This window comes from Dufourea novaeangliae, unplaced genomic scaffold, assembly GCF_001272555.1.
Source record: "Dufourea novaeangliae isolate 0120121106 unplaced genomic scaffold, ASM127255v1 scaffold142, whole genome shotgun sequence".
Classification (NCBI taxonomy): Eukaryota; Metazoa; Arthropoda; class Insecta; order Hymenoptera; family Halictidae; genus Dufourea; species Dufourea novaeangliae.
This window is the reverse complement of record NW_015374026.1, coordinates 200,182-227,608: the sequence shown is the minus strand read 5'-3', so window position 1 is coordinate 227,608 and position 27,427 is coordinate 200,182. Positions and strand designations below refer to the sequence as shown.

Below are 27,427 nucleotides of genomic sequence, written 5' to 3'. Positions count from 1 at the left end.
ATTCCCGCCTCTAGAATCTCAGACACCATCGTCGTTCCTGAAATGAGAATATTCCAGTAATCCCTCTTCGGTTATTCTTCTCCCATCAGGAAGTAAAACGTCGCGTCGTCATAGGGTCAGAGAGGAGGAGTAGGGAGGGGTTTCACCTCCGTCGCGGAAGATAGTTTAATAGTTCACCGCGTCTCGCGACCCCTAACAATGAATAGCGTCTAGCAGCACGGCGAAGGAGTGAGCGAGAGCGCCGATAGAGGGTAGGACGAGACGAAACGAACGGTAAAGTCGTGAATGTTCGTCGCTGTTCGCCCGCTGCCGCTGCGCGGGTGGTCACGCGTGTGTGTATGTGTGCGTGCATGCATGCGCCGAGCCGCCTCTCGTTGCCCTACCACACACACACACAGAAAGAGAGATTTGCTTGGGAGGGGGAGCTATATATTGTGCGGGAATCGAGAGCGTCGAAACACGAAGCGAGATCAGACTGACTTCACGAAAATCGATCGGCCGCTCATCGTCGTCGTCGGGGTTAGCGACGCCTGGCAAAGCGTGTGTCCATTGGAACGACGCGGCGACGGCGACGGCGGCGTGGCGGCGGTTCCTCGCGAGAAACCATACCGGCGGTCGCGGTTCACAATCCTCGGGACTCTTTCCTCGACCCTCCAAATGTCGAGGGTGGCCTGGTGTCCATTAAGAAACGGGAACGTTCCTCTTAGTAGCTGGCTGAGCCGAGGGAAACGGTGGTGCGTGGTTATATGTAGTATTGGTCGCGAGAAGTTGATTCAGTGAGAAACTCAACGGTGATTCCTCCGCGGTCGCGGTTTGTGCGTGCATCGTCGTCGTGCCGTGGTGGCTGGATATTCAGACTCGGGAATAAAGGAGGCGTGAACGAACGACGGAAACGGTGGATACGGGAAAACGGGGTAGAGAAAGTGAAACCACGGAAAAGTTCGGGCGGAGAAACGCACGGTGCTAGCGCGGATAGAGAGAGATTCCTACGGCGTGACTAGCCCCATTGGCAGGTGCCCCCATATGAACCACGAGGAACCTCCCCCCTATGTATCGTCTGCTGTCCACTCCGTTATCGCCATTGTTTGCTGGTGGTTGCAAGCCGGCTAGGCCTTGTCGTGAAACGACAATAATTTTATAGAGAAGAGAACGTGTTTTCTTCGCACATACATATGACTATATGACCCAGTAAACCTAGATCGGCGGAACCCTCGTTCGACCGCATTTTTTCTTCTTTCCTATTTATCGGTTACAAGCGGAGCGGAACGGAGCGAATCGAATCGAATCGAATCGAATCGAAATCACGAATGGAACCTCTGTGTGTTTTTTTCTACGTCGCGACACTCGACGCCGCCGTGTGAAGAGAGGCTGTCGCGGAGCGTCGAATCGACGGAAGATTAAGTTCGCACATCACAGGTGGATCGTTGGTTCTCTCGGAGAAACAGTTGTGTTCTCGATGCACGCTGCGCGGTCCCGTGGAAACGACGAGCGATTTCCACGAAAGTCAGTCATCTCGCGCTAAGGAGAATTACTATACATCGGTGAGCGTGTCCTCCTGCACCCTATCCCTACCCCTTTGAACGGGGGTATCGTACGGAGGACGTCGCACGAGGACGAGGAGGAGGAGGGCTGGGACGAGGTGAAAGGAGGAGGAGGAGGAGGAGGCCGTCTACCTCTTGACGTGGAATGATAATAAAGGAGAGCCACAGGACAGGCCGGCGCGGGGCGACATTATGCAAGCTGCGGATTTGAACGCACCGAGCTCATCCCTCAGACTATTCCCGTTTGGGATGGCAATAGGAGCGCTTGCCGAGGTTGCGATCAAGCTCTTCGTCAGCGGTTACATACTCGCCGTGGTGGTCTATGTAAACGCGACCGGCAATTGGGATAAGGACGATGACTTAGGTACGTATCATTCGACGGGAGACTCGATATAAAAATTCTTCTATGCGCATTTTTTTTCTGCGATATTCCCCCCCCCCCTCTGTCAGTTTGCGTGGATATGCGTCTGACGAAACACGGACTGTAGTTTCAGATGGTTAAAGAGACTGTTGTACATGGTACGCAAGAATTAAGAAGCTAATAGTTAAACTCTTCAGACCTGACTTTCTTTCTTTTGAGAACAAGTTTTTTTCATGGAATTTTTTATTTGACGTACAAAAGGTACCGGTAAAAATAAAACGTGAAATCTCTTTGGAACAAACGTTAAAATTATTGTACATTATAATGTGCACTAATGGGTCTGAGAAGGTTAAGACATTCGTCCGAATAAAAGATTGTATCAACGTAAGTAGATAACGACGGAAACGTACGAATACATTGTGAACTAGTATGTATGTAGGCATCAGTCGTGCACATGTGTCTAATCAATGATGAAACAGATATTGTTAAATAGTTATTTGACTTGCGTGTACACTAGTCCATCTAAACGATAGACTTTATCTACTTAAAATAGTACAGATACCACCCGGGTAAAGGAGAGACTACCAATATATGTAGAGTAGGTATGTATACAAGCACTACAGAGTGTGATCATTGGTGATGATCCGACAAGTGTCCGACAAATGATATACCCATATCACTTAGGTAGTAGATGGAACATCACATGAAGCAGACTCTCTGATGAGTTGAATTGACCTACCGCGCACGCATTAGATCTCAAGTAGTCTGTACACGCATTGGTCCAATGCCTATCTACCTAACCGTAACCAAACCGTATACATATCCTCTCCAGTGAATATCAGGCTTTCTTGACATCGATTGCGAATAAGATGACGAATCTGCTGTACACAAGCCTGACCCGTGCATGCAACCTATCTATTTAAAGTAACTATGAACGTATCTGGGTCAATAGACAATTTAGCGATCGAATAACGATTCAGAGGCACATTTTAGATATTCCATCCGAATAGTTATCGAGTTTCCTATAGTAAGTACCAAGGCAGTCCTAACCAAGCACATGCAACTGTCTAGTTATGTTAACATTTACACGTCTTTATGATCGGTAGGAATCAGTATATCCAGTTTACTCGAAATTCTGGAAAATAGATCGTTCGACCGACGATGTACAGTAGATATTATCCGACAATATCGCGCTCTGTAGGTATAATTCTCTATTTCCAGTCGCAACATTCGATGTCAGTGCTGTTCTCGGGCAAACCGCTAGATTGCCTTGTGACATTGAACCGTCCACGCGGGAGGATCGCGTATATATGGTGCTTTGGTTCCGCGACGATGCGGTAAAACCGATTTACAGGTGACGATGAGACCACCTTTTGTTTTTTTTCTACGAAAATTTAACCAAAGACAATAAATGCTAAAGGTGATGGTCATCGGGTGGTTTCAGCTTCGACGTGCGGGGACGGGCATTCAACAAAGCCCTGAACTGGTCGGACAGCACCGTGCTCGGGCCGAGGGCTTACTTCGTGACCGTTACGAAACCTGCTGCCCTGTCCCTGGAGGCGGTTCAACTGGACGACGAGGGGATTTATCGGTGCAGGGTGGACTTCAAGAATTCACCAACGAAAAACTTTCAAGTTAATCTGACTGTAATCGGTACGATTTTTTTTCGTGTGTGAATTGAAAATTTAGAATTGAATGTATGTGATTTGAAAATTTTTCTCGAGAATGAATTTTGTTCGTTTCTGTTGATCAAGGTGTTTTTTCGACTTTCAGTTCCGCCACATCAGCTTTTGATCTACAACAGTTCCGGGGTGGAGGTAGAAAGTACCGCTGGACCGTTTCAAGTTGGCGTCGAGTTCGAACTCTCTTGCGAAGTCAGAGGAGGTAATTGCTCCCCCCCCCCTTTCTTCGATTATACTAACGGATAAAGGTTCGATCGTTGATGCTTTTTTAAGTACAATTCATGCTCGTTTGTCGCGACACAGGGAAACCCACGCCGGTGGTGAGTTGGTTGGTGAACGAAAAGGAGGTGGACAGTAGATTGGATGATATCGGTCGTCACATAGTCGTCAGTAAACTAAGGATACCTCAACTAAGGAGGGAGCACAGGAACACCACGTACAAATGCCGAGCCGCGAACACGGATCTTATACCGGCATTGGAGAAAACGATCCTGTTGGACGTTTATCGTGAGTAAAACGGAATTCGACGCCGCTTAAGGATTCTTCGAAACATTTTTAATAAAAACAAAAAAACAAAAACAAAAATACCTAATTCCAGTGAAACCGTTGTCGGTGAAAATCTTGTCAAAGCCAACGATCCTCGAGACCGAGAAGGACTACTCGATCGCTTGCGAGACGACGGGATCGCATCCTCGAGCTCGAATCACATGGATGGAGGGGAATGCTGTTTACCACAATGGAAAAGTAATAAATAATAAAGAAATTGTTCGCGGCGGTATAATCGCGAAGTCGAAATATTTTCTTAAATCCAGACTTTATTCTTGGAGGTGCTCGATGGTGGTAACGCATCAGTGGTATTGAGTACATTGATATTCTCGCCGATCCCGGACGACCACGGGAAAATCCTGAAATGTCGGGGAGAGAATCCAGCACTGCCAGATGCGTACTTAGAAGATTTTTTTCAATTGAACGTAGTTTGTGAGTACACACGACGCGACGTCTCGACCACGAGAAGACGCGCTTAGTTCGATGACGAGATCAAGCTCATGTTTTATCGTGGTTCGATTTTTGCAGTTCCACCGAAAGTACAATTACACTTGGGCAGCACTCTGAACGCGGATAAAATCAAGGAGGGCGACGATGTATACTTCGAGTGCAAGGTCCGGGCCAATCCGGAACATCATAAAATCACATGGAGACACAACGTAGGTTCAAACATGAATTTCATCCGGTGTGTGTATTCCTGTCCTCGAGGGACGCTCTCGTTTGATACGGTTAATGAATCTGCAGGACGCCGTGTTAACGCAGAACTATTCAGCCGGAATAATCATGAGCACCCAGAGCCTGGTGCTGCAGAAGATCGGTCGCAACAACGCCGGGAACTACACGTGTCTCGCGAGCAACGATCGTGGCGAGACCACCAGCCCTGCGGTTACATTGCGAGTACAGTGTAAGGCCGCTTGATACATTTTTTATGGATAATTATCGATCGAATCGGAGTAATTATTTTAATTCTCAATGTCACGCATGAACGTTAATTATTTAGATGTATGTCCGCGGAACGGTAGACGGTATCTGTTTAGAACAAATAATAGACCGATGAAATAGACAACAAGAGAAAATAATTTGCATACGAAACGGCCCCAACTAATTCTTTAAATGAACACGCAGTCGCCCCGGTGTGCAAAGCGAAAGACGTGACGGTAATCGGCGTGTCGCTGGAAGAGTCCGTGAAGGTGCGTTGCGAAGTGGACGCCGATCCGAACGAGGTGGAGTTCCTTTGGGAGCTTAACAACAGTGGGGAGAACTTCGAGGTCGCGCCGGCGAAATTCGACGGTAATAACGGAACGATGAGCGAGCTCGTTTACACGCCAGTGTCGGAAAGGAATTACGGTGCTTTGACGTGTTGGGGTAGAAACGTGATTGGGAAGCAGGAAGCGCCTTGCATCTACCAAATCATTCCTGCAGGTACAAAATAACGGAATACCTCATTCTAACGGATATATCAACCGGATTTTCATCACCGCCGATAATTGTATACATATGTCACCTTATCTGTTCACGTCAGTGAAACCAAATCCCCTGAACAACTGCACGATAAAGGCATCCCTGAATCAAAGTTCCGAGATCCTCGAGGTCGAATGCGTGCCAGGATACGACGGGGGGCTCAGGCAAGAATTCCGACTGGAAGCATACGAGGTCCACACCGGGAATCTACGGGTGAACGCGTCTAGCATATCTGCGGATGTTCCGTTGTTCCGTATTGCGGTGGCGGATCTGCTTCCAGCCACCCATTTTTATCTTGTCACGTACGCCGTGAACGCCAAGGGGAGAAGCGAAAGTAGTCTGCTGGAAGATATAATGTTGCGAGACTCTGAGAAACATACAGGTAATACGGACCATCGAATGACGGCACTGCTGTTCGCATCATGTATTATACAGTATGTCCGTCTTAAATGTACTCGTGCAATTATTTCTGTAAGTAGGAAAAATACGAAACAATGTTTCGGATGTAAGTTGTGTGATATCATGGGGGATATATCACGATGATAATTATTTAACCTTGAGATAACGCTGGAGAGTCCTGTGCTATTTACGGAAATAATCCCACGAATACACTTAAAACGGACAAACTGTATGTACGTATATCGTATTATTTACAATCCGAGTAGACGTACAGTTGACATACACGATTTTGTCTATAAACGCTTCGTCCAGTAATGTGTGATTTCCTAATTACTTAGGAAGCAACGATTAGAGCCGTTCGTGGTCGAGAGACAATATTCATACTTTTCTTTCTTCAGACAGCGGAGTGAGTATGGTACCTCTCATCCTACTTCTAATCGGTTGTCTGATGGCGTTCGGCGTCACCGTGCTCTCGGTAATGCTGATGATGTACCGACGCAGAGGCACGACGTCTCCGGTGCATATCGAGCCGTACATGAAACAACCGATAATCACGCCACCGGACTCGCGAAACAACTCGATGCTCGACGTCACGCACGGTGATCACACTTACTTCGTCGAGTATACGTTGAAACAGGTGACGGATTACGCGCTCAACAATCAACCGGACATCATTCAGTCGCCACAAGGTGTGTACCCCTTTTTACTCGGCAATTTATTACACTGTCCCGCTAAATATTAACTAACTGTAAGTAGTCATTTCAGACCAAGAGAAAATCAAACGCGAACCACAATTGTTTCTACCTGTCAGGCCGGATACCCTGTTCGCGCCGTACGACATTCATAAACAGGGGATTCAGACTAACAGATGCAGCGTAAGTGTTCTTCGATAAGTAAAACACAGCGAAAGTCTCAACGCGTCGAGTCCTACAAACTCTGTGAAAATAATGTTCATTAAATTTTCGTTTCGTTTAAACTTACAACACCGCGGGCTAAAACATTGTTATTCTTTCTCTCTGTTCACGGTTACAGTTAAACCCGTTCTCGGCGAAGTCATGGGAGCCCATCAGCTTCAAAGCTGACCGTAACTTAATGAAGGAGATCATTATCGCCAATTCTATACCTGGTCCAGAAAGTTGCGTGTAAAAGATGCCACTCGGAAAAGAGGAAGAACAAGCAAACACATATCAGAAGGACCGATTTCGAAGCCTAAACACAATCGTACTTGTTTACTGTTGCCGGTACACGGTGAACGGAGCAAAACGAAACAAACTCTGCAACTGGTCCTATCGTCGAGTTTTGGTGTTCGAAAAAAATCTCCTCGTGGATTGGAGAACGCGCTCCGGAGCCGGAAACGATCTAGGAATCCATCAAGACGACTAACTAGTTGCATACTAACTAAACGCTACACATGGTGTATTATTCCAAGTTTAATATATTTTGTGTCAAGTCTTAGAAGGTTTACTTATTCCAGCTGTATAACCCTACATGTATAGAATAGTAAGCATAGATCAATTGCCATCACGATGATTCCGTTTCTTTCTGCGGTTTTCCATAGAAATTAATGCGTAAAAAGGTTACTCAAAAGAAAAAAATAATTTTCCAATCTGAGGATATTTAGGAAGAGTCCTGAGAGAGTATATTTGTCAATTTGTACGGAAACTGTTGAATGTTTTAAACATTCTAAAGTGCAATGTGTGTTTTATTAATATTTCTTTGTATTTAAAACAATGTGTGTTTAGCGTGCGTATAACGGATAGAAGTGACGCAAGACTGGCCGTTGTTGCAGAGATATGCACGGAAATAAATTAGGTATACCAGAAACACGATCGCCATGATTGCGACGATCAGGACCATAATGCAAAGGCGTTGGCGAACTTTTCTTAAACGATACGCAACATTCGATTGATAATTTGAACTCGGACCATTCATAAAAAGGTTATGCGGCACGATAGATGATTGCTGGCTCATACTCATATGTCCTTCCGTGTTTTGTTCTCCGGTCATAAGAAGTTTCATGTGTTTTCGTTCCATCGGGCAGTATTCCGATTCCACTATGGAGGATATCGTGTACTGGGGAACAAAACTTTAGCTGCATTTCTCTCAGAGACTTTTCTCGAACATTCAAACAAAAAAACTTTTTTTTCGGATGATTTTTACTTGTCTATTGCAAGCTTCGTGCATTTGTTCACGAACCAACTGGATGAATTTACATTTCTCGTGTTTTAGGCTTCTGATGAACTCATCTTCGTCGTAGCTCTGCTCGTGCTGTTCCGTGTCGAAGTAGTCTCTACAGCACGTGTTTCCGTCGCATATCATTGTCCTTCTTGATCTCATGTACGATCTCTATTTTTAACCAAGTCAGATCGAATCTATTACAAGTGAAATGCTAACAAAAAAAAAATTGAACTACCATCCCATCTTGACACTTCGAATTTTCTTCTCTATGGTACTATTTCTCTATGAAATTTGAAAGTGAAAGTGACATGTACACATGTAATTCCATCTAATTTTAATACTACGGAAATTTTCGGTTGATTTTTTTAATAGGAACAGAAGCGTCATGTATCGTATTCCATTCTCCATACAAAACAGCATAAAAGTCTGTGACAGATCACTTTTTCGTTTCACCTACATAGATAACAGGAACATTTTTGCAGATCACGACGAACACTTTTTCAAGTTATTACCCACTGTTTCGACCGCAAAGGCGCGAAGACAATCCTTGCTTACGCAATTTCAACGCGCCAGAAAAGATACGGCACAAGCCAAAAAATTCCAAGAAGAAGCAGACGAAACAACTCGCGACGGAAAAAATTGATAATCTCGATTGTCCATGGTGTAAGAAAAAATGAGTACATGAATTAAAAAATATTCCGTTCGTGTTTAATTGTAAATTAATCTGAATATTTCGTCACTATGTACATTATTTTTTATATTCCAACAGGAAATACAATCAGTTACAGTGTTAAATGCATAAAGTAAATATGCTGTGGAAATAGAGAGAATATTATATATACATAGTTAAACCTAACCACTTATATACAGTTGTAGTTTTTATTAATTAACTTTTGGCTTCTTTTCTGGTGGTGGTTTCATGTCTTTTTTCTCAACTTTCACTTCTTGCTTAATCTCTATGGCTGGAAATGGAAGTAGAATTTTATTTCTACTTATGCTAGTTGATCAACAAGTAATTTCCAGTAAAATAAAAAAAAAGCTTACAAGATTCTATAGGTTGATGTACTGGCTTTGGAACAGGCAATGGGAATTTACGAGTAAGCTCAGCAAGTAACATATCCACTCTTTGACGTTGAAACAAAGAGCTGGGTTCCTCGCGAACAGGAGTTTCTTTCTTTGTTGCCAATGCTTTACCATTCTTGAAATCCCAATAGTAACCTTTACTAGGATGATACCGGGAACAAGAGCTAGCTTCTTCAAAAGCAGATTGTAGGTGATGTACTGTGGATAACTATAAATTACAGTTTATGAACTAACGTTTATAGCCAGTAGTATTAAGTTTTTCAGAATATTCATAATTCATAACTGATAAGTACCAATCTGGAGCTGACAACAGATGCTAAATCGGGTGCTTGATACACAACACCTGCAATGATATAATAATCGGCGAGCGGTGCTGCCAAAGTCGGAGAATGTCGATGTTGCTTCCTAATTACATATAAAATGGGTTCTTGGACATGTAGAAGAATATATTCCAGGCCAGTCATATTTCTAAATTTAAATGGTTCATTATTAACATCATTATTTCATAAATCTTTCGTAATCTAATTCAAAGGATACTTACTGTAATTGGTCAGGACTTAAACGCTGCATTTTAACAATCTCATTGTTACATGTTCTGTCATAAAACGGATTACTCCTTTCGGAAAAGTAATCCATTATGTTGTTTGGATTCAATACAGGAATCCATGCACTATCATGCCAAGAAAGTCCCAAAGGATTCTCTGATAATTTAACAAAATAAAGAGAACGAGGTTAGATGTAATAACAACAACAACTTCATTGTGTTAATACAATTTTTATAATAATAATTAAAGTTTGCATAATATTACCTGTCACGGGAGGTCTTCCTGGCAACATTTTGACTTGGAAAAATGTCTGTTTACGCTACGAAATAAACTTGTTATTGATAGTTACATTCAATATTTTGTATTAAACGCAATTTAAAATTAATATTAACATTAGTATTCATAAATATATTCCATATAAACAGCTTCAATATCATTATTTACTTTTAACGACGACAAAACATCGTAAAACTATAAGTATGTGACTAATGCAATTAAAACAAAACTTCACGGTAATAATCAGTGGTGATCAGTGGTGATCAGTGGTTCTCAATGACCTGAAAAATATTCCTTTACTCCGAAGCTCCGAAGCACCAACAAAACGAGATCATGTGTAAGAAAAATATGAACTTTGATTAATGATTTCATTTTATATTCTCAATCAAAAATACGTAAATATTATTTTAGTTTGGAAAGGATTTTTTACGATGCCACGGTTTATATTGGAAATAATGCTGTCACCGGTGTCACTATAATCAGAGACGACATTGACCAGCACTGCCGAAATAAAGAATGCAGAACAGTGCTCACATATAGAACAGAGGCTATTAAGAAAAATAGGTCAAATGCGAAAAAAGATACTCGCATCCAAAAGGGAATGGGTCATGGACAAGTTGAGATTGGATGCATCGCGTTCGCTAAAGAATTCATGCACAAGATCAAAGTCAAACGCGTTTTTGATGCCCAGAAAGAAATGGAATACGGAAAGAACAAAACTCTACTACGTAACAAAATTTTTAAAAGAAACTATCATCGCATTATGACAGATATTAGAAAATTTACGGAAACTAAAGTCGCGTAAAGGACTTAGGACTTTAGGACTTCACTTTTGCGAACTTTATTATGTAGATCGCCTCGTCACAATGGTAAACATGTAATATCCTTTATTCAAGTTTAATACCGTATATTTTTCATGAAGTACAGATAATTTGGGGAGTGTAAGAATACATTCGACAGTATATTCAACCGGAGCGTTATGCCCAATAATGTGTCGGGTGTGGTGAAAATTTTACATAACGGTGGGGATATGTTCAACAGAAATATCGTTCCTAGCTCAAGATGATACTAATCTGAAAGTTATTTCCGCACAAGATACATACAGGTAGAGATCACAGTGATCTTTAAACTTTCGTGTCAAGTTCTCGTCGTTTGTAAAGAAAAAAATTACGGTAAGGACATCTGCTACAAAGTATTTATTACACTTGTTGACGCGTGTTCATGTTACTTTCTATTTTTCGAAGTCTGTCAATGGCAGGTGTCGTGCGCCATCCCTATTTGGGATTGTTTAGAGTGCAGCGGCTATTTTCCGAGGATCTACACATTTCTTGGAAATAATTTTATTCATTTAACTCATATAAATTCTATATTCCTTTTTAATTTTTCATTACTGGATCGGCTTTTCATAAATATTTTCATATTTTATTGAACAAACTAATATATATTTATTAAATATATCATATTATTTTTCGTTTATTGTATATTTGCAGCAGTACCTATTATGACAGAAAATCACAAGGAATATTGTATAGTCCCTCTCCATCAACGACCAGACCTAACTCAAGACTGTTGCACATTACTCAATTCTGAATGGCCACGAAGTGATACTGCACGGTACATTACATTAATTTCTTTTGAAAGAAAAACTTATATTATAAATTCAATTTATGTGTTACATAAAATAGGTTAAAATCTCTGAATGTATCGTGCGATGAATTCCCTACATGTCTCATACTTATTGATAAAGAGGACAGAGTTCTTGGTCACTGTAAGATATCCTTAATACCCAGATTACGTCATAGTTGTCTCGTACAATCAGGTAAGCTTGCCTTGAAAAAAAGAAAGCAAATCTAGGAAGAAAAGAGAAGAAACAAAATGACAGTTTCCTTTTCCACATTTTAGTCATAATTGACTTCCAATGTAGATCTCAGGGACTTGGATCTAGATTGCTTCGTGGTGCAGAAGAATATGTTACAAAAAAAGGAATTAAAAATGTCTATTTAATAACCAAAGGCCAAGAAGTTTTTTACCTTAAAAATGGATACAAAACATGCGATCCATTTAAGGCATATGGAATTAATGATGTTGTGTATTCTACTGCAGCATTTACTAAAGCAAAGCTTAAAGAAAAGTCTATGCAATGTTCTGGCCCACCACCACCTCCAATGCCAAACTTTCAAATGCCAAAATTCTTTGATTTTAGCTCAATTGCTCACAGAACACATATGGTAAAAAAATTATCGTTATAACAGTAAAATAATGAAAAAAAATTCTTGCATCTACAAGACTCTTACATATTCCATGTGTAAATGTCGTAAAACGCATTATTTATTTATTTAGTAAATTATTTTTTTATTCACTCATACCACAGAAATATTTTTCATTCATCAAAACAGTCGTAAAATCTAGGTCCTATTCATTCCAATAATACACTTTTTCGAAAAATATATACCTACTTTGTCATATCAATGAAATCTTTTTTGTGAAAATTTGAATTCGTTCTTAATACCTTTACCCATCTTATTCATTTGTGGAAGTTACAAAAGAGTATGAAGTACTCAGTGGAACATTTTTAATTACCTACACTTCATTAATGAATTATTCAAAAATGTTTATTTGTGTATAATCATATTTCTAATTGTATCATGAAACAGTTGCAATGCCACAAACTTTCTTATAATGTTCTGATTGCTGAAGGCTTTCGATAAGGAAAGCACCTAAATCATGTTTGGATATAGCTCGACCAGGGGACACATCGTACTTTACTACATATTTTGAACTTGGTGCATCTGGAAACACAATTTTGTCATGTTGTATGATTAATTCAAATATATTTATAATATGGTACATACCTGCAATATGTGGTGGTAATACTGCAATCCAGTTCAAATCACTTTCTTTGAGGAGATCAAACATGCGTTGATGATCTGCATTTAAATCTTTAAAAATAGCAGGAACTGCTTCAAGTTCATAGAACAAAAATGCTGCCAGAAACAAAAAGTTATGTAGATATCTAAATAATATATTGACATACATTGGCATAAAAAAATTTTCCGAAGAAATCAATTACCAGATAAGCAAACAGACACTACATTTACATTATGTACTTTCATAGCATCTATTATATTTTTCATACCCTGGGATAATACAGTAGTTGGACCTAAAATATAAAACGTGAAAATACACAACTTAGAAAAGTTATATTTGAAAATCTGATACCTTTTGTAAAATATAGTACTTACTTAGGTCATTTCTTGTGCCTAGCACAACAACCACTGCATCTGTGTCACATACTGCATTAGAAACCTGTTCTAAATTGGTAACATTTCCAACAACTGTTTCTACTTTATTCTTTAAGTTTGATGGAACTTTTGTTTCATCCCTCACGAATACCCTTACATCTAGTCCTAAATTGTCAAATACAAAGTAAAAGTAAAATGATCTTATGCATGTGCTTTACATTTCACAGATTTTAACTGTTTTAAAACATCCGAGTTTGTCAATTATTGAATATAAATAATTTCTATCTTTTATAAATTAATGGAAGAATAAATAAATACACTACCCCTCTGCACTGCACTGGTTAAAGCGCATAATCCGGTATTTCCGGTAGCTCCAAATATCACTATTCGGCTCATGGTAATACGACTATTATAAGATTGATACAGTAATGTGTTATCAAATATGAAATAATACTTTACTCAAAGATGCTGTGTCATCTTTACGTAACATTTATGGTTGCTGTTCGAAGGAATTATACACAAGCGAGACAATAGGCATTCTCCTACTGGTTTCTGTTGATGATTTGTTTTCCCACCCCCACCACTAAATACGTGATTGAGTGAAATTGATACGATTAAGCTTCTGATAGCAGTTTCGTCGATAAAGCTACTATCGAGGCGGTACTTCATGTGTGTATCTATCAACTGTTTCTAAATATATACGTAATATTACTATATATTTACATATATACTATTTAGATTAAATACTTAAATAGGTTATGTTCTATGTAACATAGAACATAACCTATCGTAAGAAATTTTACCTGAAGTCTCCTTCCTATATATAGTAAAAATAAATTATACACAAGCACCATGTAGAATAAAACAACTTAAGCTTCTCTTAAATGCTATTTATTTTTTCTGAATTTCCAGTATAAGAATAAACACTGGTTTAAACATTTGAAGTAATTTATGGACACAGTATTTTAGAAAATATGTATGTATTTATGTATGTGCATATGTACATATATGTATATATAGGTATATTGAAATTGATATCAAATCTTGTTACATAGTTATACACTAGCCAGATTCGCTCGTATTTTCATGTTATGATAACAAATTCTAAGTCATTATATCAAATAACATTCAGCATTATTTATTCTATTAAATAAATTTTCTTTATTCCTTCATATCGTATTCAGTTTGATATAAAAAAGAGAATTATATAGAATGACTGCTCTGTCAACAAAAGTGTAATAATTTATAATTGACATTGTACAAACATAAGTAACATTTTTAGATAAAGTTAAAACTAACAATTCTTATAAACATTACCATTTCTTAAATTTTTCTGAACACTGGGCAGTTACTGTCCAAGTACTTGGTCTTTCATAACTTTAACTTAAAAATAGGACAGTTTCATGATATTTCTTCTGTGATAGAAATAAATAAATTGTATTAAATATAATATTCTGTTTTCACTGTACAGCACCAATTATAGACTACTATTTATACATAATGTATCTATGTAATTACACTGTTCAACACCTACAAATTTTTGCACTTTTCAATAAGCGTTTTTGATAAATCTTCATGGGCTGAATACGAATCTGCAAACCGTTTCTTTCCAGCACGTCTAGTTTTTGAAAAAATCCATTTTCAACAGTACTCAATGACGGCGGTCGCCTTGCTTGCCGCTCAGCATAACGGAAGCGCTAGGCGCGCACGGTCACCACTGTCGGCGCCGCGTATTTTGCTGAACTATTTCGCCTCCCTATTTAAAACAAAACAGATTTTGTAACTTTCCTTGCCACTTTCCTGAGCAGAAAGGTCTGCTCTATCGCATGCTGTGGTTAGATTTTCTCCTAGACCTTTAGTTTTTGAAATAAATTAAAGAATATCAGAAAAAAGTGGTGCGTTTTCGGTGTCCTTTTCACTTTAAACATTATTTAAACATATTTAGATGTCTATGATATAATAATAATTTATATAACTTTGTTCGGAAGAGTCCAGAGAATTTAGCTCGTGTCAAAAGAAATTGCATAACTATTACTGTAAAAGCACAACACAGTTCCAAAGTTGAAAATTTGCAATTTAAAAAAAAATTGATTTTTTCGAAAACCGGACGTGCTGGAAAGAAACAGTTTGCAGATTCGTATTCAGCTCATGAAGATCTATCAGATACACTTATTAGAGGTTACAAAAACGAAAAAAAGTTCAAATTTGTTGGACAGTGTTATTACTATGACTACAAAGTTTCTTTTTGTTTTTTCATAATTCATTTGATGATTATAACATGTTTCAGGATCGCCGTCGTTAATTACAGATAAAAAAATTCTATTACAACCATAAGAAACATATAATACAAACTTTTATATTTCTATCAAGCATAATAGGATGGAGGCATTGTCAGATCTTGCAAAAGAGTTAACTGTTCTTCTGTGAAGTGTTGCGTATACCCCTTTATGCCTCTCCATACATCATAATGTGTCCTTCTAAAATCATCCAATGTCTTCCTAATTGTTGTCTGCAAAAGGAATAATATACACAGTTACTTGATATTCATGCGTTTTAAGTTTGCTGTACGCTTACCGGTATCGGTTGCGGATCATTCATGTGAGGACTAAGGTATTCGAAGATTGAGGGTATATATTCTGGAATATCGTACGGATGAGCTTGAATGAATGCACACAGTCCCAGTACAGCTGCATGACGAATCCTTATAACATCAATTTTTCCCTTTTTCCCTGTTGCTTCCTTATTCTGACTTGAGTGTTCTTTCTTGTATAGTTTGGTTATAGCCTTCCTCTTAAACTCCTCCTGATCGATTGTAATTAAATTCATTACAAGATGTGATATCCGGTTATAAAAATGATCTTACCAGTAGGGACCACCGATGGAAGAATTTTTCTGTTGTATACAATTTCTTTCAACTATAATATACATACTATTCTTTTCGAAATTCTCCATAAGAAGTGGAGAGTGTACATAGTGACCTCGTAAATAGTTAAATTTGTTTAAGTATCAATCGAAATAACAGTAAGTCAGCTCTTGACTTAGAGATACCTCCATTGGACGTCTTTGATACAAGAATATCTTGGGACGGACAGAAGACACTTACCAACAAGTGTTCCGGTTCCGGTATGAATGTGCAATGTAACAATCCACTGAGAACTTGACCAGCGATTTTCCTAACCTCGAGACGTTCATCTTCCAACAAATATAGAACTGTATCTTTGACGGAATCGACCCATGCGGAATTACTTAACAATATACTCATATTATGGAATACAAATACTTGAAGAAATTCCAAGCAAGTAGATCTTGTCCACCATGAATTGTGTTTCGACATTTTTATTATTGCATCCAAAGCTGTTGGCATATCATGCGGTAGAGTGAATGCCTGTGCAAGCACTGCTAAAGTAGACGTACACAACTTCGTTAATTCTGTGTCTATGTCGCAATTTTCCAGTTGACATATAATTGGGAATATTTCATAAAATCCCGGCTGTAAACCATTCTGAGAACGAATTATAGTGTTCGCGATCCACTTGCAAACTGTCTTGAGCAATCGAATCGCCATTTCCCAATCCTCTACGTTCTTTTCCGAGTTCACTGAAGAATCATTGAACTTAACGTTTGCCACTTGTGCAGATAAAGATTGTTCGTCCATGCTGAGTACCGTGGTGTTTTCGGTCACAAGGGATTGCAATCTCGGTATTATTCTGTTTATTAAATCGTCTGTTCTCGGCGTCCATTGACTGTTCGAGGTACCAGGAAATCTTAAATTCGCATTGAACACCGTGACCAGAACGGAAGCTAATCTGTCTCTCACATTTTCGAATGGGCTCGCCAGTAATCTATCCTCTGTACGTTTTAGTAAACGTCTCAACAAGTGTGAAACACGCCACGATTGTTCGTCGAGAGCTACTTGCAGAATGAACAAACGTCCGCATTCGGCGAAAGACGACTCTGATTCAGCAAGACACGGTTCCTCCAATAGACATTCCAGTAGCCAATGATGTCTATTCGGATCTCTACGCTGTTGTGACTTGGCAAAGCACACGCCCCAGTCAATAACAGATTCTACCGTTATGTTAGCCAAGGCAAGCCTTACAATTGGTAACAAAGAATCCCACATTTCACGGACCATGTCGAATGGCCAGTGCTTCGAGCCTCGAATTATTCCGGCAATCATTTCTGCCGCGCATCTTTGACTACTTTCTTGTTTGTCCGTAACTAAATTATACAAATGCGGCAATAAGTGTTTCAAATACACTATTCCGTGGTTACGGAAAAGACCCTGGAAGAGAAGAAATCTGTAACAATTGAATTTATCTTTGCCCTTTTTCTCTTCAAGGCTAAAAAACCTTATAAGTTTCTCAATATTTCGCGGATCATTGAAAAAGTGATCCACTTCCTTCTCGTGTTCTGTTAAGTTTCGTACACTTGGATCTAGACACGGTTGCTCGGAGGACGGCGCGTATATTTCGATCTTCGTTGGCCACATGTAATATCCGACGTGCGTATTGTGAACGTATCTGGGTTCATCCCATTGCTCTGCAGTCAGAGGACGCGTTTCATAATTATATTGAAGCCAAACGTTGTCTGATCTTCCTCCTGGCACTAGTTTTTTTGACCGATCCGACAGAGTAGGAGGATCAATAAGTATCTTCGGATGTTTCCGTTTAAGTTGCTTTAAAATATACACGACTACTTTAATTGCAATTTTTCTCTCTTGCAGCGAATCGTGTATTAACGCCCCTAAAAAGTAACGCACCACTTTCACTGGATAGGTTTGAGTCGGATAGACCAAATCTCTGATAAAATTCATCGCCATTAATCGATGTCTCCAATGTAAATTCTTTTCCAGAAGAGCGTTTAACAGTTCGTCCACCAAGCCATTGTATGCGTCAAGATTAGATTGTTCAAGTTCTTTCGATGCTTTTAAACCTTCTCCTATTTCATTTTCCGTAGGCTTAGGGAGATTCGGTCGTGGTTCAGTTGTCCATAATTTCGATGCTATCGCTAGACACGTTTCCGGCACTTCGAATTTAATGGTTATCTTTAAAAAACGTTTATTTATTGTTTCCACTAAATTTTCCTTTAATCGAACCACAGACAGTTTCTCGGATGTTTTAGAAAGTACTATAGCTGGCCATAAAGATCTCAGCATTTTCCAATCGGATTTCATAATGATGGGCTCTTCTTGGGGACCAAACAGGATATACAAAACGCCCTATTGAAGAAAAAAAAAAAAAAAAAAAAAAAAAAAAAAAAAAAAAGACATTAATAATGAAAATTCTGACAAGAAATTATTGAATACCGTTAATTTGAATCATAAGTAATATTGCGTTCGTCTTGGCCGAAAGACGAAACTATGTGTGTATCGATTAGATTGTTAATACAACCTTGTACGCATCATGATGATCTTCCACATCCTTTCGTAATATATCAATCAATTGTGGAATAATAAGCGTGTAAGAGTAAGTAAACTCTTGTAAAGCACGAAATAGACTCCACTGAGCTTGCGATCTCACATTAGCGTATCTACTGGTTGATAACGTAAGAAGCTCAAATATAATCTTCTTGTGAGTTTCTGTTAAGTTGAAATATTGTGAAACTACACGCGTCTCATGTTGGATTTCAGCACGTTGAAGTACAAATGGCCTTATCAATCCTTTATTTCCTACTAATTTATCTTTCATCATTTTATGTACCATATGAAAGTGCTTGAGCTTCGCTTCGTAAGCATCGAACAAACGAATCTTTCCTATCAAAAGACTATTCCAAATCTAAAATAAAAATTTTCAATTCATTCAATTTACCGACAGATTTTAAGAAGACATTGCGTTAAAGCGAATACCTGTATTAAAACAAATAAACTTTTCGTGTCGTCTTCTGCATGCTTCAATATTACTTTCTGTAAATTGTCCATAAGTCTTACGATATGACGTCTCACATTGCTACCGTCTGGCATTAATATTTCTTCATGCATACCGAGCGTTGGCATAAAAGGCATCAATTTCAAACACGATTTCATTAAAACCAACGGTTCCTCTTTCCATACTGGCAGAACTGACTCGCAAGCTTGAATAATACTGTTTACAATATTTAAGCTAGTCAGCAGTTCGTCCCTAAAATTATACCGTTCATGTAACATCCAACTGTAACTATATGCGGTCCAATAAAAGACGAGAAATAATGTGAGAGTAATGACAAACCTCGACAACGAACACCAGTCTTCGCAGTATTTCTGTAATTTGTTTAGTTCAGGGGATAAATACTTAAAGAACATTCGATTTAATGCAGTCATTTCTTCTTTTCCAGGTATGTACCACTTAACTTTCAAGGAATTGATATCTAGACTCTGACCCCAGTACAAGTCTTCGGTAGACTCAAATTCGTATGGCGTCATAGTGGCTAACGAATGCAGAACAGTTTTCAATAACATGCAAGCTAAATTGTTTCCTTCTCTTGACTTTAAGACTAGTACACGATCAAGAACGGTAATCAAAAGATCGATGTATGGCAGCAAATTGTTCCCTGGTGTACCAACAACAGCAGATAAGAGCAGCATCGCGTACAAAAGGCGACCGTCCAAATTTTCTTCTATAACAATGTCGCTGCTTTCGCCTGTGATCTCTAAGATAGTATCCGAAAGCAGAGGTAACAATGAACGCAGTGTTTTCTTGCCGTTTACGCGAGCGAATATTCTACATAACACGGCAGCCAATTGTCCGGCGACTTTCGTTTCAAGAATACGTTCGGTTATAAAGGTGCGCAGCTTGTGTAAAGCACTCTCGAAGATTTTATCGTTGGTCTGAACTAATAAACTTGTGCAGACATCCCTGAGCAGAGTTTCAGTAACTTTTTCCAATTTGCTTTTTCCACTGCCAGCAGTGCTCTCCAGTCGAACCGATTCTAAGGAACTAGAATCTATGATGTAGAATACTCTGTCAAAAAATTGTAAAACGAAATCTTCGTATTTCGATGCTGTCTCGTCGTATATTCTTCTTTCTTCTTCGTCCGTTATTGTGGAAAGTTTCGACGGATCCATAATGAATATATGAGTAGCGTAAACTGAAATAAGGCGAAAAGCAACAAAACACCTCTCCGTATCGCTTGGATCAATGCCAGGTAGAAGCAGAAATAGTAATGGTAAAATATGCGCTGGTCCTTCAGGATATGTGTATCCTAAAATAAAAATGTAATAGACAAATTGACTCGGAATTTTTAATATATTGCTATTAATTTTCCTGATTCATACCTTTATTAACGTTTCTAGATCCTTGTGCCATTGGCCTTGCTATAGCTGCCATGTAACTCATTGCAGCATTCAGTTTGTATGACTCTATTGTAAACGAGTCCAGCGTAGAAGATATTTTCTCCAAAACGTCTGGAATAACTAAGCTAGGTCTCATAGCAGAAAGATGTTCCAATGCTAGAGCAGCATTGTTGACACCTATCTTGTTGAACATAGCTGTCATAGTTATTGGAATCATGCTCTTGACAAATGCATCGACATCGCTATCGGTTAATTTGTACTCATCTGGAACAGGTGTTTCCCATGTTGGCTTAGGGTATCGTTCCCTGGAACGATAATAAAACGTTAAAACTTGTAGAACATTATTATAGAAACGCGCGCAAAAAAATAAAAAATGGTATAGCAGTTACTTGTGTAAACGTGTGATAAAATAATATGGAAGTTTTATAAGAAGTTCCTTCAACTTGTCTAGCCACCAACCCGTATTGGCTGGATGAAAATACGTTTCTATAGTTTTCAAGAATTTCTCAAGATACATTTGCGCACTTGAACCGTGTCCCTGGAATTATTAAATAAAAACATGAAATCACATTTAATAGGAATATATCCGGCTACTTAAATAGATCTTTCATTTGTAATAAACTTTTACCAGAACTGATGCTATCCATATGGACATGGGACATGTCTCTATTTTATGATATTTACGTCTTTGCGTTTGATTGTAAGTTACTGGTAGCCTCAAACATTTCATAAATCTAGTGAACATTAACGGTATATGCGGTTCCCAATCGATGTATCCAATGTTATGAGAAGCTAATCTCGCCATTAAGTACATCATGCGATTTTCCCACTCTGGCGCGTTATGACAAACATTCCATAAAGACATAAATTCATCGAACCATAACTCGTGTCCAATCGAATGATATTTAGGAGGTAATTGTACTGGTAAGAACCATTCTAATGTTTCCATATTCACAGACATCAGTGTGCCATCAAGAGGGCAAAATGTGGGTCTCAACTTATCTAATATCTCCTGTGTGGCACTCACCTATCATAATAGATTAATTCTCAATCCTTTCCACAGATTTATTCGAAAAGAAAATAATCACTTACAGGAAAATAGACTTTCACCGCATGTACAAGCAGATTTAGTGTGTCTCTTAACAATGCAGAATAACGATACATGCCCAAGGAAGTTTTTATCTTTGATTGTACATGGTCGGTTAAGTTATAAATAGGTTTCCACGGTAGTTGTAGTTCTTCCGGAGATATTAATCCTTTCTTCCTAGTAACATTAGAATGACAATATTATAAACATTAGACCATCAATACTAAGACCATTATAAAACAGATAAAATCTATATAACAATACTTACTTTAATAGTAAAAGTAATGTCATACTGTATCCACTGATTAAAAATGGGTCTAGATCTGGAATTGTAACTAATTCGTATATTAATTTTATTAAGTAAATGTGATCTTCTTTACTGAACTTCAAGCCATATATCTTTAAGTAGCTAGAACAGATACAGACATATTTTATATATTAATCTTCTTATTGAATTTTCACGAAACTAAACAAGATCATTTATGCTTTATTTTACATTTATTATTGAAATAGGAATTTACCATACCTATTAATATAAATCTAAATAGTAATGATTTAGACTATGGACATCGTGTCTTTATAGCACACATATTTGTTTAAAACACGATACATTAGAAAATTTATTAAAGTTTCTATTTCATTTGAAACCTCATAGGATTTCTTAGTAGATTAAGCAAATTCTATTTCATTCCAGTTCTTCTATGTAGTACATTACTTCATAACAATCGATACTTGCCCAAACATCCGTAGTATAATAATGATTCTATATACATATGAATGACGCGTTCGATTTTTTTTGTTTTAAATGTATCTAAGTAAATGGTTTATGGAATATGAACTTACTCGCATAACCTAGTGAGCCCAAGAACACAACCAGGTTGCATTTCACGCAACATAACAGCCCGTCCTAAATTTGCTTTGATTTCGGCAAATAAAGCCTGTGATTCCGATTCTAAATCGTTCGCATAAGGTAACAACTTGTTGTATATAAGTTCCTTTTGATAATAAGTCTTGACAGCTCTGCTCGTTATATCCATGGTTTCTGTGTCCTTTAAACTGGTGTCACAATTCTCGTCCATGATTACTCGAAGTGTAATATTGTCACAATCGAGTGGTACAGGTTAAGTGAATCTATCCGATGTATCCCACGAAAGAGCGAGCAACACAATGGGAAATCATAGACGTGTCGAGTCAGTGCGAGTCAGCAACAACTTGCGTATATTCTCTTCATTTTTATCGAGTCATGTTTTGTATTCCAGTGGCCATGTTTGATATGTTAACTTCGTAAAGATCGGAGAGAAACAATCATTCTCGGTATATTTCCTTATCGAACTAGCAAAATATCGATTGCTGTTACCAATATCGATGTTTGTCACAGGTGTTCCAAAATTGTATACATATTAGAGATGGCGTGAACTGCTACTTGTGAATCACTCGTGATTCGATCACGTTCGTTCCCAATCACGATGATTTTTCACAGTGATTCGTGATTTCCCGTGATCGTTTCTTATTGGTGGAGAAACCTAACAGTTCTTTACACGCGACACATAATCTGTATATTTTATATTTTATATTAACGACATCAAAACAAAAATTCGAGTTATATCGTATAAAGTGAAAGAATAATTAGAAACAATGAGGAATAATGAATAAATTAATGATTATAAATTATAATCTACATGTTACCTAGCAAATCATTCTTTTAGAATTTCTTGTTTTTTCTACTGATTTTTACAAACACAGTAATGTAATTCATCGTAAAATCATATTGAATACGTTTTTCTGTTTAAAGATTAACGACTTACGATTGCAGTGAGCAAATTCACTCAAGATAAAAAAACTTATTCAATATGATTTTACGATGAATTACATTACTATTTGTGTTTGTCAAAATCAGTACAAAAAACAAGAAATTCTAAAAGAATGATTTGCTAGGTAACATGTAGATTATAATTTATAATCATTAATTTATTCATTATTCTTCATTGTTTCTAATTATTCCTTCACTTTACAAAATATAACTCGAATTTTGTTTTGATGTCGTTAATATAAAATATACAGATTATGTGTCGCGTATAAAGAACTGTTACGTTTCTCCACCAATCAGAAACGATCACGAAAAATCACGAATCACTGTGAAAAATCATCGTGATTGGGAACGAACGTGATCCAATCACGAGTGATTTACAAGTAGCAGTTCACGCCATCTCTAATGATAGCACTGCTTCATGTGATACGCTTCTCGTTTAGTTCACATTTGGACAGCTCTTACACCGTTGTACTGGTAACTTTCGTCTAGATAAAGCGCTTAATTTATAGCTGAAAGAACGTAGATTAATCTCCTGTCATTTTCAATAAAAATAAATATCCAGAACACTGTTAAAATCGCATTTAATCGTCGAATACCACTATATTTTTGACCGGTGGCGCCACCCGTGGCAATTCTCTCAAATGGCTAGCCAAATCATACCGACAGGTGAGTGAAAATTCTTAGTGACGAAAAAATGCGGATATCTCAATAATTAGACGCTTAAAATGACTGCAATTAGTCTCAACTTACTCCTTACGATCCCGTGCATCGACTCAATACCGAGAACCCCATAATTGGAAGAATTATTTCTGTCAACACTAGATATAATGTATCTACTCAATTCAAATTATACACACGGGGTCTCTTACGTATGCTTCGGGGGTTCTATGACCTCAGTTTCTCACCCACGCAGGGTCTACTGTGCATGATCCAGGGGTTCTATGACCCCTCTTTTTTATACCCGCGGGGTCTCTTGCGCATGCTCCGGGGGTTCCAGGACGCCTCTCTCCAAGCTACATACTTACCAAGCTCATACCACTTGGTATTGAGAATTACTGAAATTTATGCCAAATTAACATTCGATTTATCATTTATTTCAATCCTTGAAATAAACTTACCAAGTGGTAGGAGGACTTTCCCCAACGTAATTTTTTCCCCTAGCGGAAGGTGTTTGCTAGCATATGCTGGTGTCATGGTGTTTGCTCGTCAGGGTACATTACATAAAAATAAGATAATATCACTATTGTGTTTATATTATTAATAAAATACGTAACTAAAGAAACTAGTTCATTAAGTTAATGTCAAGTATGAGAAGATTAGTACTTTTCGGTTGAAGAAACAATATTAATAATTGAGGCACCTAACCTTACACGTGTTTTTATTGACATGATTATGTGTACGAGATATGATGAATGTAATTTTACGATGTAATAAATTATATATTAACATCTTACACTAGGTATTGAAATAACTTTATAAAATTGCTATAAACACATATGATGGAAAAGGCTGTTATACGTTTGATAAGTAATTCAATAATGTTGCATAAATGGGTATGTCTATCAAGCTGTGCAGTAAAATATTGTACATCACAAAACACTGCAAATCTTCTAGAAGGTAATAATTAAGTATGATTTAATAAGACTTCTACATAATAATTTCTGAAATGTTTTTTCTTTTCAGATATTCCAACATGCAAGGAAATAAAATATCAGAAAGAAAATTTAAAGAAGTATGTTGATTCTTTTAGTTCTGACAATAATACTAAAGACATGGTTACAAGTAATTTACAGCCAAATCATTATGCTGGAATAACTAAACTATTAAAATATTTGAATGAATTCTACGGAGTAACAAATAAAAATTTATGTTACGAGGACATAAAGACGTCTAAGAAATTTGTAGAAATGTGTACATTAATACAACAAAATGCAAGGAACTTAGAAACCTTTGATATTATATATGCCTTAAAAGTTCTATTTTCTATGAATGTTCCAAGTGACACTGCAGTAGTTCAGACATTACTTCAGCTGACAAGAGTTTTAATAAACACATTAACAATATCTCAAATATTATATTTATATCACACTTTGAAAGTCCACAATGAAACACCTTTGGCAAAAGCTCTACTATATGCCCTGCATAAAGTTTCTCATATGCAAATACATGTTGAACTCAACAGAGATGACATATATAGGACAATATCGGTTCTCAAATTTGCATGTAATACAAATAATATACAAGCAATTAGACATACTCTTAATATTTTGTCTAGAAACCAAGAGAGCCTAAATTTAAATGATTCCATCTCTGTTTTGTATGCATTGTTCCTTATACCTGAACTAACAAATTCTTATAGAAGGCTTCTAGATCAAGTGATGAATGAAATAATGAACAATCATAGCATGTTAAAATTTAATGCAATAAGTTTTTTATTGGCTATAATCACCATGAAAATTTCTGAAAAGTAAGTATTCAATCATTTGCATTATATGTTACGTGTTACCCATTTACAGATTTATAGTGTACATCGCTGTATTTCTTTTTTTCTTCCCAGGGGGCTTAAAGAGTTTTACAATAAACAACTGATAAATTTATTATGCCAAGATTGTATCGATAAAAATGTAAATGTTTCTGATGGTATCAAAATCTTGAAGCGTTTAAACAAAATAGGATTTAGTAATATACCGTTATTAGATTTTTTGACAGAGAAGTGTACAGAAGATTCGAATATATTAAAAACTTGCTCACACCAAACAATATTTCACTTTATAAGAGCTCTGGGCATCGCTAATTACAAACCACAACACTGGTTTACAGTACAATCAATTATAGTAAATTCCTTTCTCAATCAGAATCTGCCAATCGGTTATGTGGCAAAGGTCACTTTTTATTTACTTTCACTGGGTTGCTATGATGAGCAACTACTTGAAAATATATTTACGTTGTATTATTGTAACCACAGTCATGTGAAAGATGTAAGGACATTGAACAACATTTTACAGTTACATCAGTGTGTTAAAAGCCTTTATCCCTGCTATGATGGGATCACATTGAGTAAAAATATAATTGACGCTCTGTTAAGTCAGACGGACCGAAAAATAGTCTCATTTTCGTTAGCTGATCACTTAGAAGAAATACTAGGAGGTAATAGATACGTGAAAAGTAATTTGAGATCGAAACTTGGACATCATGTTGGTACGAACTGAATGACTATCTTTCATACAAAATGATTCAGCACAATTAACTATATTAATAGATTTTATAATTTTATTATTTCAGAAGCCATTGTTGTAATACAGCCAGATGGTTCTCCTATGGCTATTAATGACTATCAGGATGATATTACGTATATTGAAGATTTAGTGTCTCCACCAGACTTTCATAAGTGAGAAGCTTTACACGTGTTAATAAAACTTTTATACACACGGTCTGTAATACGTATAAATTTTATGTACTCTTTACAGGATACTTTTTCTACTTACTACAAAAACATCATATTCTAGGAATTTAGAAATACCATCAAGTACATTGCAGATACTTGTCAACTCATTAGAAACATTAATAAAATGCAACGTTATCTGTATAAATGTAGATAAATTGAACACAATGTCCATAGACAAACAGAAATTGCATGTTGCAGATCTTATAAAATTAAAATCTCTCTATCATAAATAAAATAATAATTTATAAACATGTGGAAAATTTATATGAATAAAGAAAAATTTTACAGAATATCTTATTCTCATTTACTACTTATAATACTGGTAAATGTATCTAACAGAATTGTTTCAAATTATCGTGGCCTACCTTGAACACTTTTTAAAGATAGAAATTGTAACTTAAATCAAAGTAACTAATAAATGTTACCGATACTTCCGATGAAATTGGTTTTTTTTTAGGTCAATGAAAAATCGGGATTCTGTGTATAAAATAAATGTTTATA

General features: G+C 37.4%; 6 protein-coding genes across 8 annotated transcripts; 3 read left to right on the top strand and 3 right to left on the bottom strand.

The window, feature by feature from the left end:
* The first annotated feature begins 1,733 nt into the window (after nt 1-1,733).
* LOC107189357 (protein turtle homolog A-like) lies at nt 1,734-7,194 on the top strand. Its single transcript, XM_015577872.1, has 14 exons — nt 1,734-1,905; nt 3,124-3,256; nt 3,347-3,555; nt 3,676-3,786; nt 3,888-4,091; nt 4,183-4,328; nt 4,412-4,562; nt 4,659-4,789; nt 4,875-5,034; nt 5,256-5,552; nt 5,653-5,973; nt 6,389-6,679; nt 6,756-6,865; nt 7,023-7,194. The coding sequence occupies exons 1-14, from the start codon at nt 1,734-1,736 to the stop codon at nt 7,134-7,136; spliced, it is 2,550 nt and encodes an 849-aa protein (XP_015433358.1). The 3' UTR covers nt 7,137-7,194.
* Nucleotides 7,195-8,963: 1,769 nt separating this feature from the next.
* LOC107189363 (mediator of RNA polymerase II transcription subunit 6) lies at nt 8,964-10,152 on the bottom strand. The gene is made up of 5 exons (XM_015577879.1): nt 10,061-10,152; nt 9,793-9,952; nt 9,545-9,719; nt 9,213-9,459; nt 8,964-9,130 (listed from the first exon to the last, which is right to left on the bottom strand). Exons 1-5 carry the CDS (start codon nt 10,086-10,088, stop codon nt 9,051-9,053), a joined length of 690 nt encoding a protein of 229 aa, XP_015433365.1. The 5' UTR covers nt 10,089-10,152; the 3' UTR covers nt 8,964-9,050.
* Nucleotides 10,153-11,536: 1,384 nt separating this feature from the next.
* Nucleotides 11,537-12,428, top strand: LOC107189361 (N-acetyltransferase 6). The gene is made up of 3 exons (XM_015577877.1): nt 11,537-11,686; nt 11,758-11,891; nt 11,975-12,428. Exons 1-3 carry the CDS (start codon nt 11,574-11,576, stop codon nt 12,319-12,321), a joined length of 594 nt encoding a protein of 197 aa, XP_015433363.1. The 5' UTR covers nt 11,537-11,573; the 3' UTR covers nt 12,322-12,428.
* A 217-nt stretch (nt 12,429-12,645) lies between these two features.
* Nucleotides 12,646-14,174, bottom strand: LOC107189390 (flavin reductase (NADPH)). 2 transcript variants are annotated; one of them, XM_015577911.1, is made up of 6 exons: nt 14,118-14,174; nt 13,638-14,004; nt 13,315-13,479; nt 13,143-13,232; nt 12,925-13,056; nt 12,646-12,861 (listed from the first exon to the last, which is right to left on the bottom strand). In XM_015577911.1, exons 2-6 carry the CDS (start codon nt 13,708-13,710, stop codon nt 12,716-12,718), a joined length of 606 nt encoding a protein of 201 aa, XP_015433397.1. In that variant the 5' UTR covers nt 13,711-14,004; nt 14,118-14,174; the 3' UTR covers nt 12,646-12,715. The 2 variants fall into 2 exon arrangements, with proteins under 2 accessions (XP_015433397.1, XP_015433398.1); XM_015577912.1 differs by having other exon boundaries at nt 13,638-13,998; nt 14,118-14,152.
* A 726-nt stretch (nt 14,175-14,900) lies between these two features.
* On the bottom strand, nt 14,901-22,938 carry LOC107189388 (proteasome activator complex subunit 4-like). 2 transcript variants are annotated; one of them, XM_015577910.1, is made up of 13 exons: nt 22,515-22,938; nt 21,940-22,080; nt 21,677-21,848; nt 21,213-21,611; nt 20,974-21,122; nt 20,567-20,889; nt 19,521-20,493; nt 19,163-19,433; nt 18,708-19,091; nt 16,418-18,535; nt 15,889-16,116; nt 15,667-15,823; nt 14,901-15,070 (listed from the first exon to the last, which is right to left on the bottom strand). In XM_015577910.1, exons 1-12 carry the CDS (start codon nt 22,748-22,750, stop codon nt 15,680-15,682), a joined length of 5,538 nt encoding a protein of 1,845 aa, XP_015433396.1. In that variant the 5' UTR covers nt 22,751-22,938; the 3' UTR covers nt 14,901-15,070; nt 15,667-15,679. The 2 variants fall into 2 exon arrangements, with proteins under 2 accessions (XP_015433396.1, XP_015433395.1); XM_015577909.1 differs by lacking the exon at nt 14,901-15,070 and having other exon boundaries at nt 15,528-15,823.
* Nucleotides 22,939-24,980: 2,042 nt separating this feature from the next.
* Nucleotides 24,981-27,133, top strand: LOC107189291. The gene is made up of 6 exons (XM_015577786.1): nt 24,981-25,098; nt 25,165-25,948; nt 26,039-26,679; nt 26,764-26,869; nt 26,949-27,072; nt 27,125-27,133. The coding sequence occupies exons 1-6, from the start codon at nt 24,981-24,983 to the stop codon at nt 27,131-27,133; spliced, it is 1,782 nt and encodes a 593-aa protein (XP_015433272.1).
* Nucleotides 27,134-27,427: the final 294 nt, after the last annotated feature.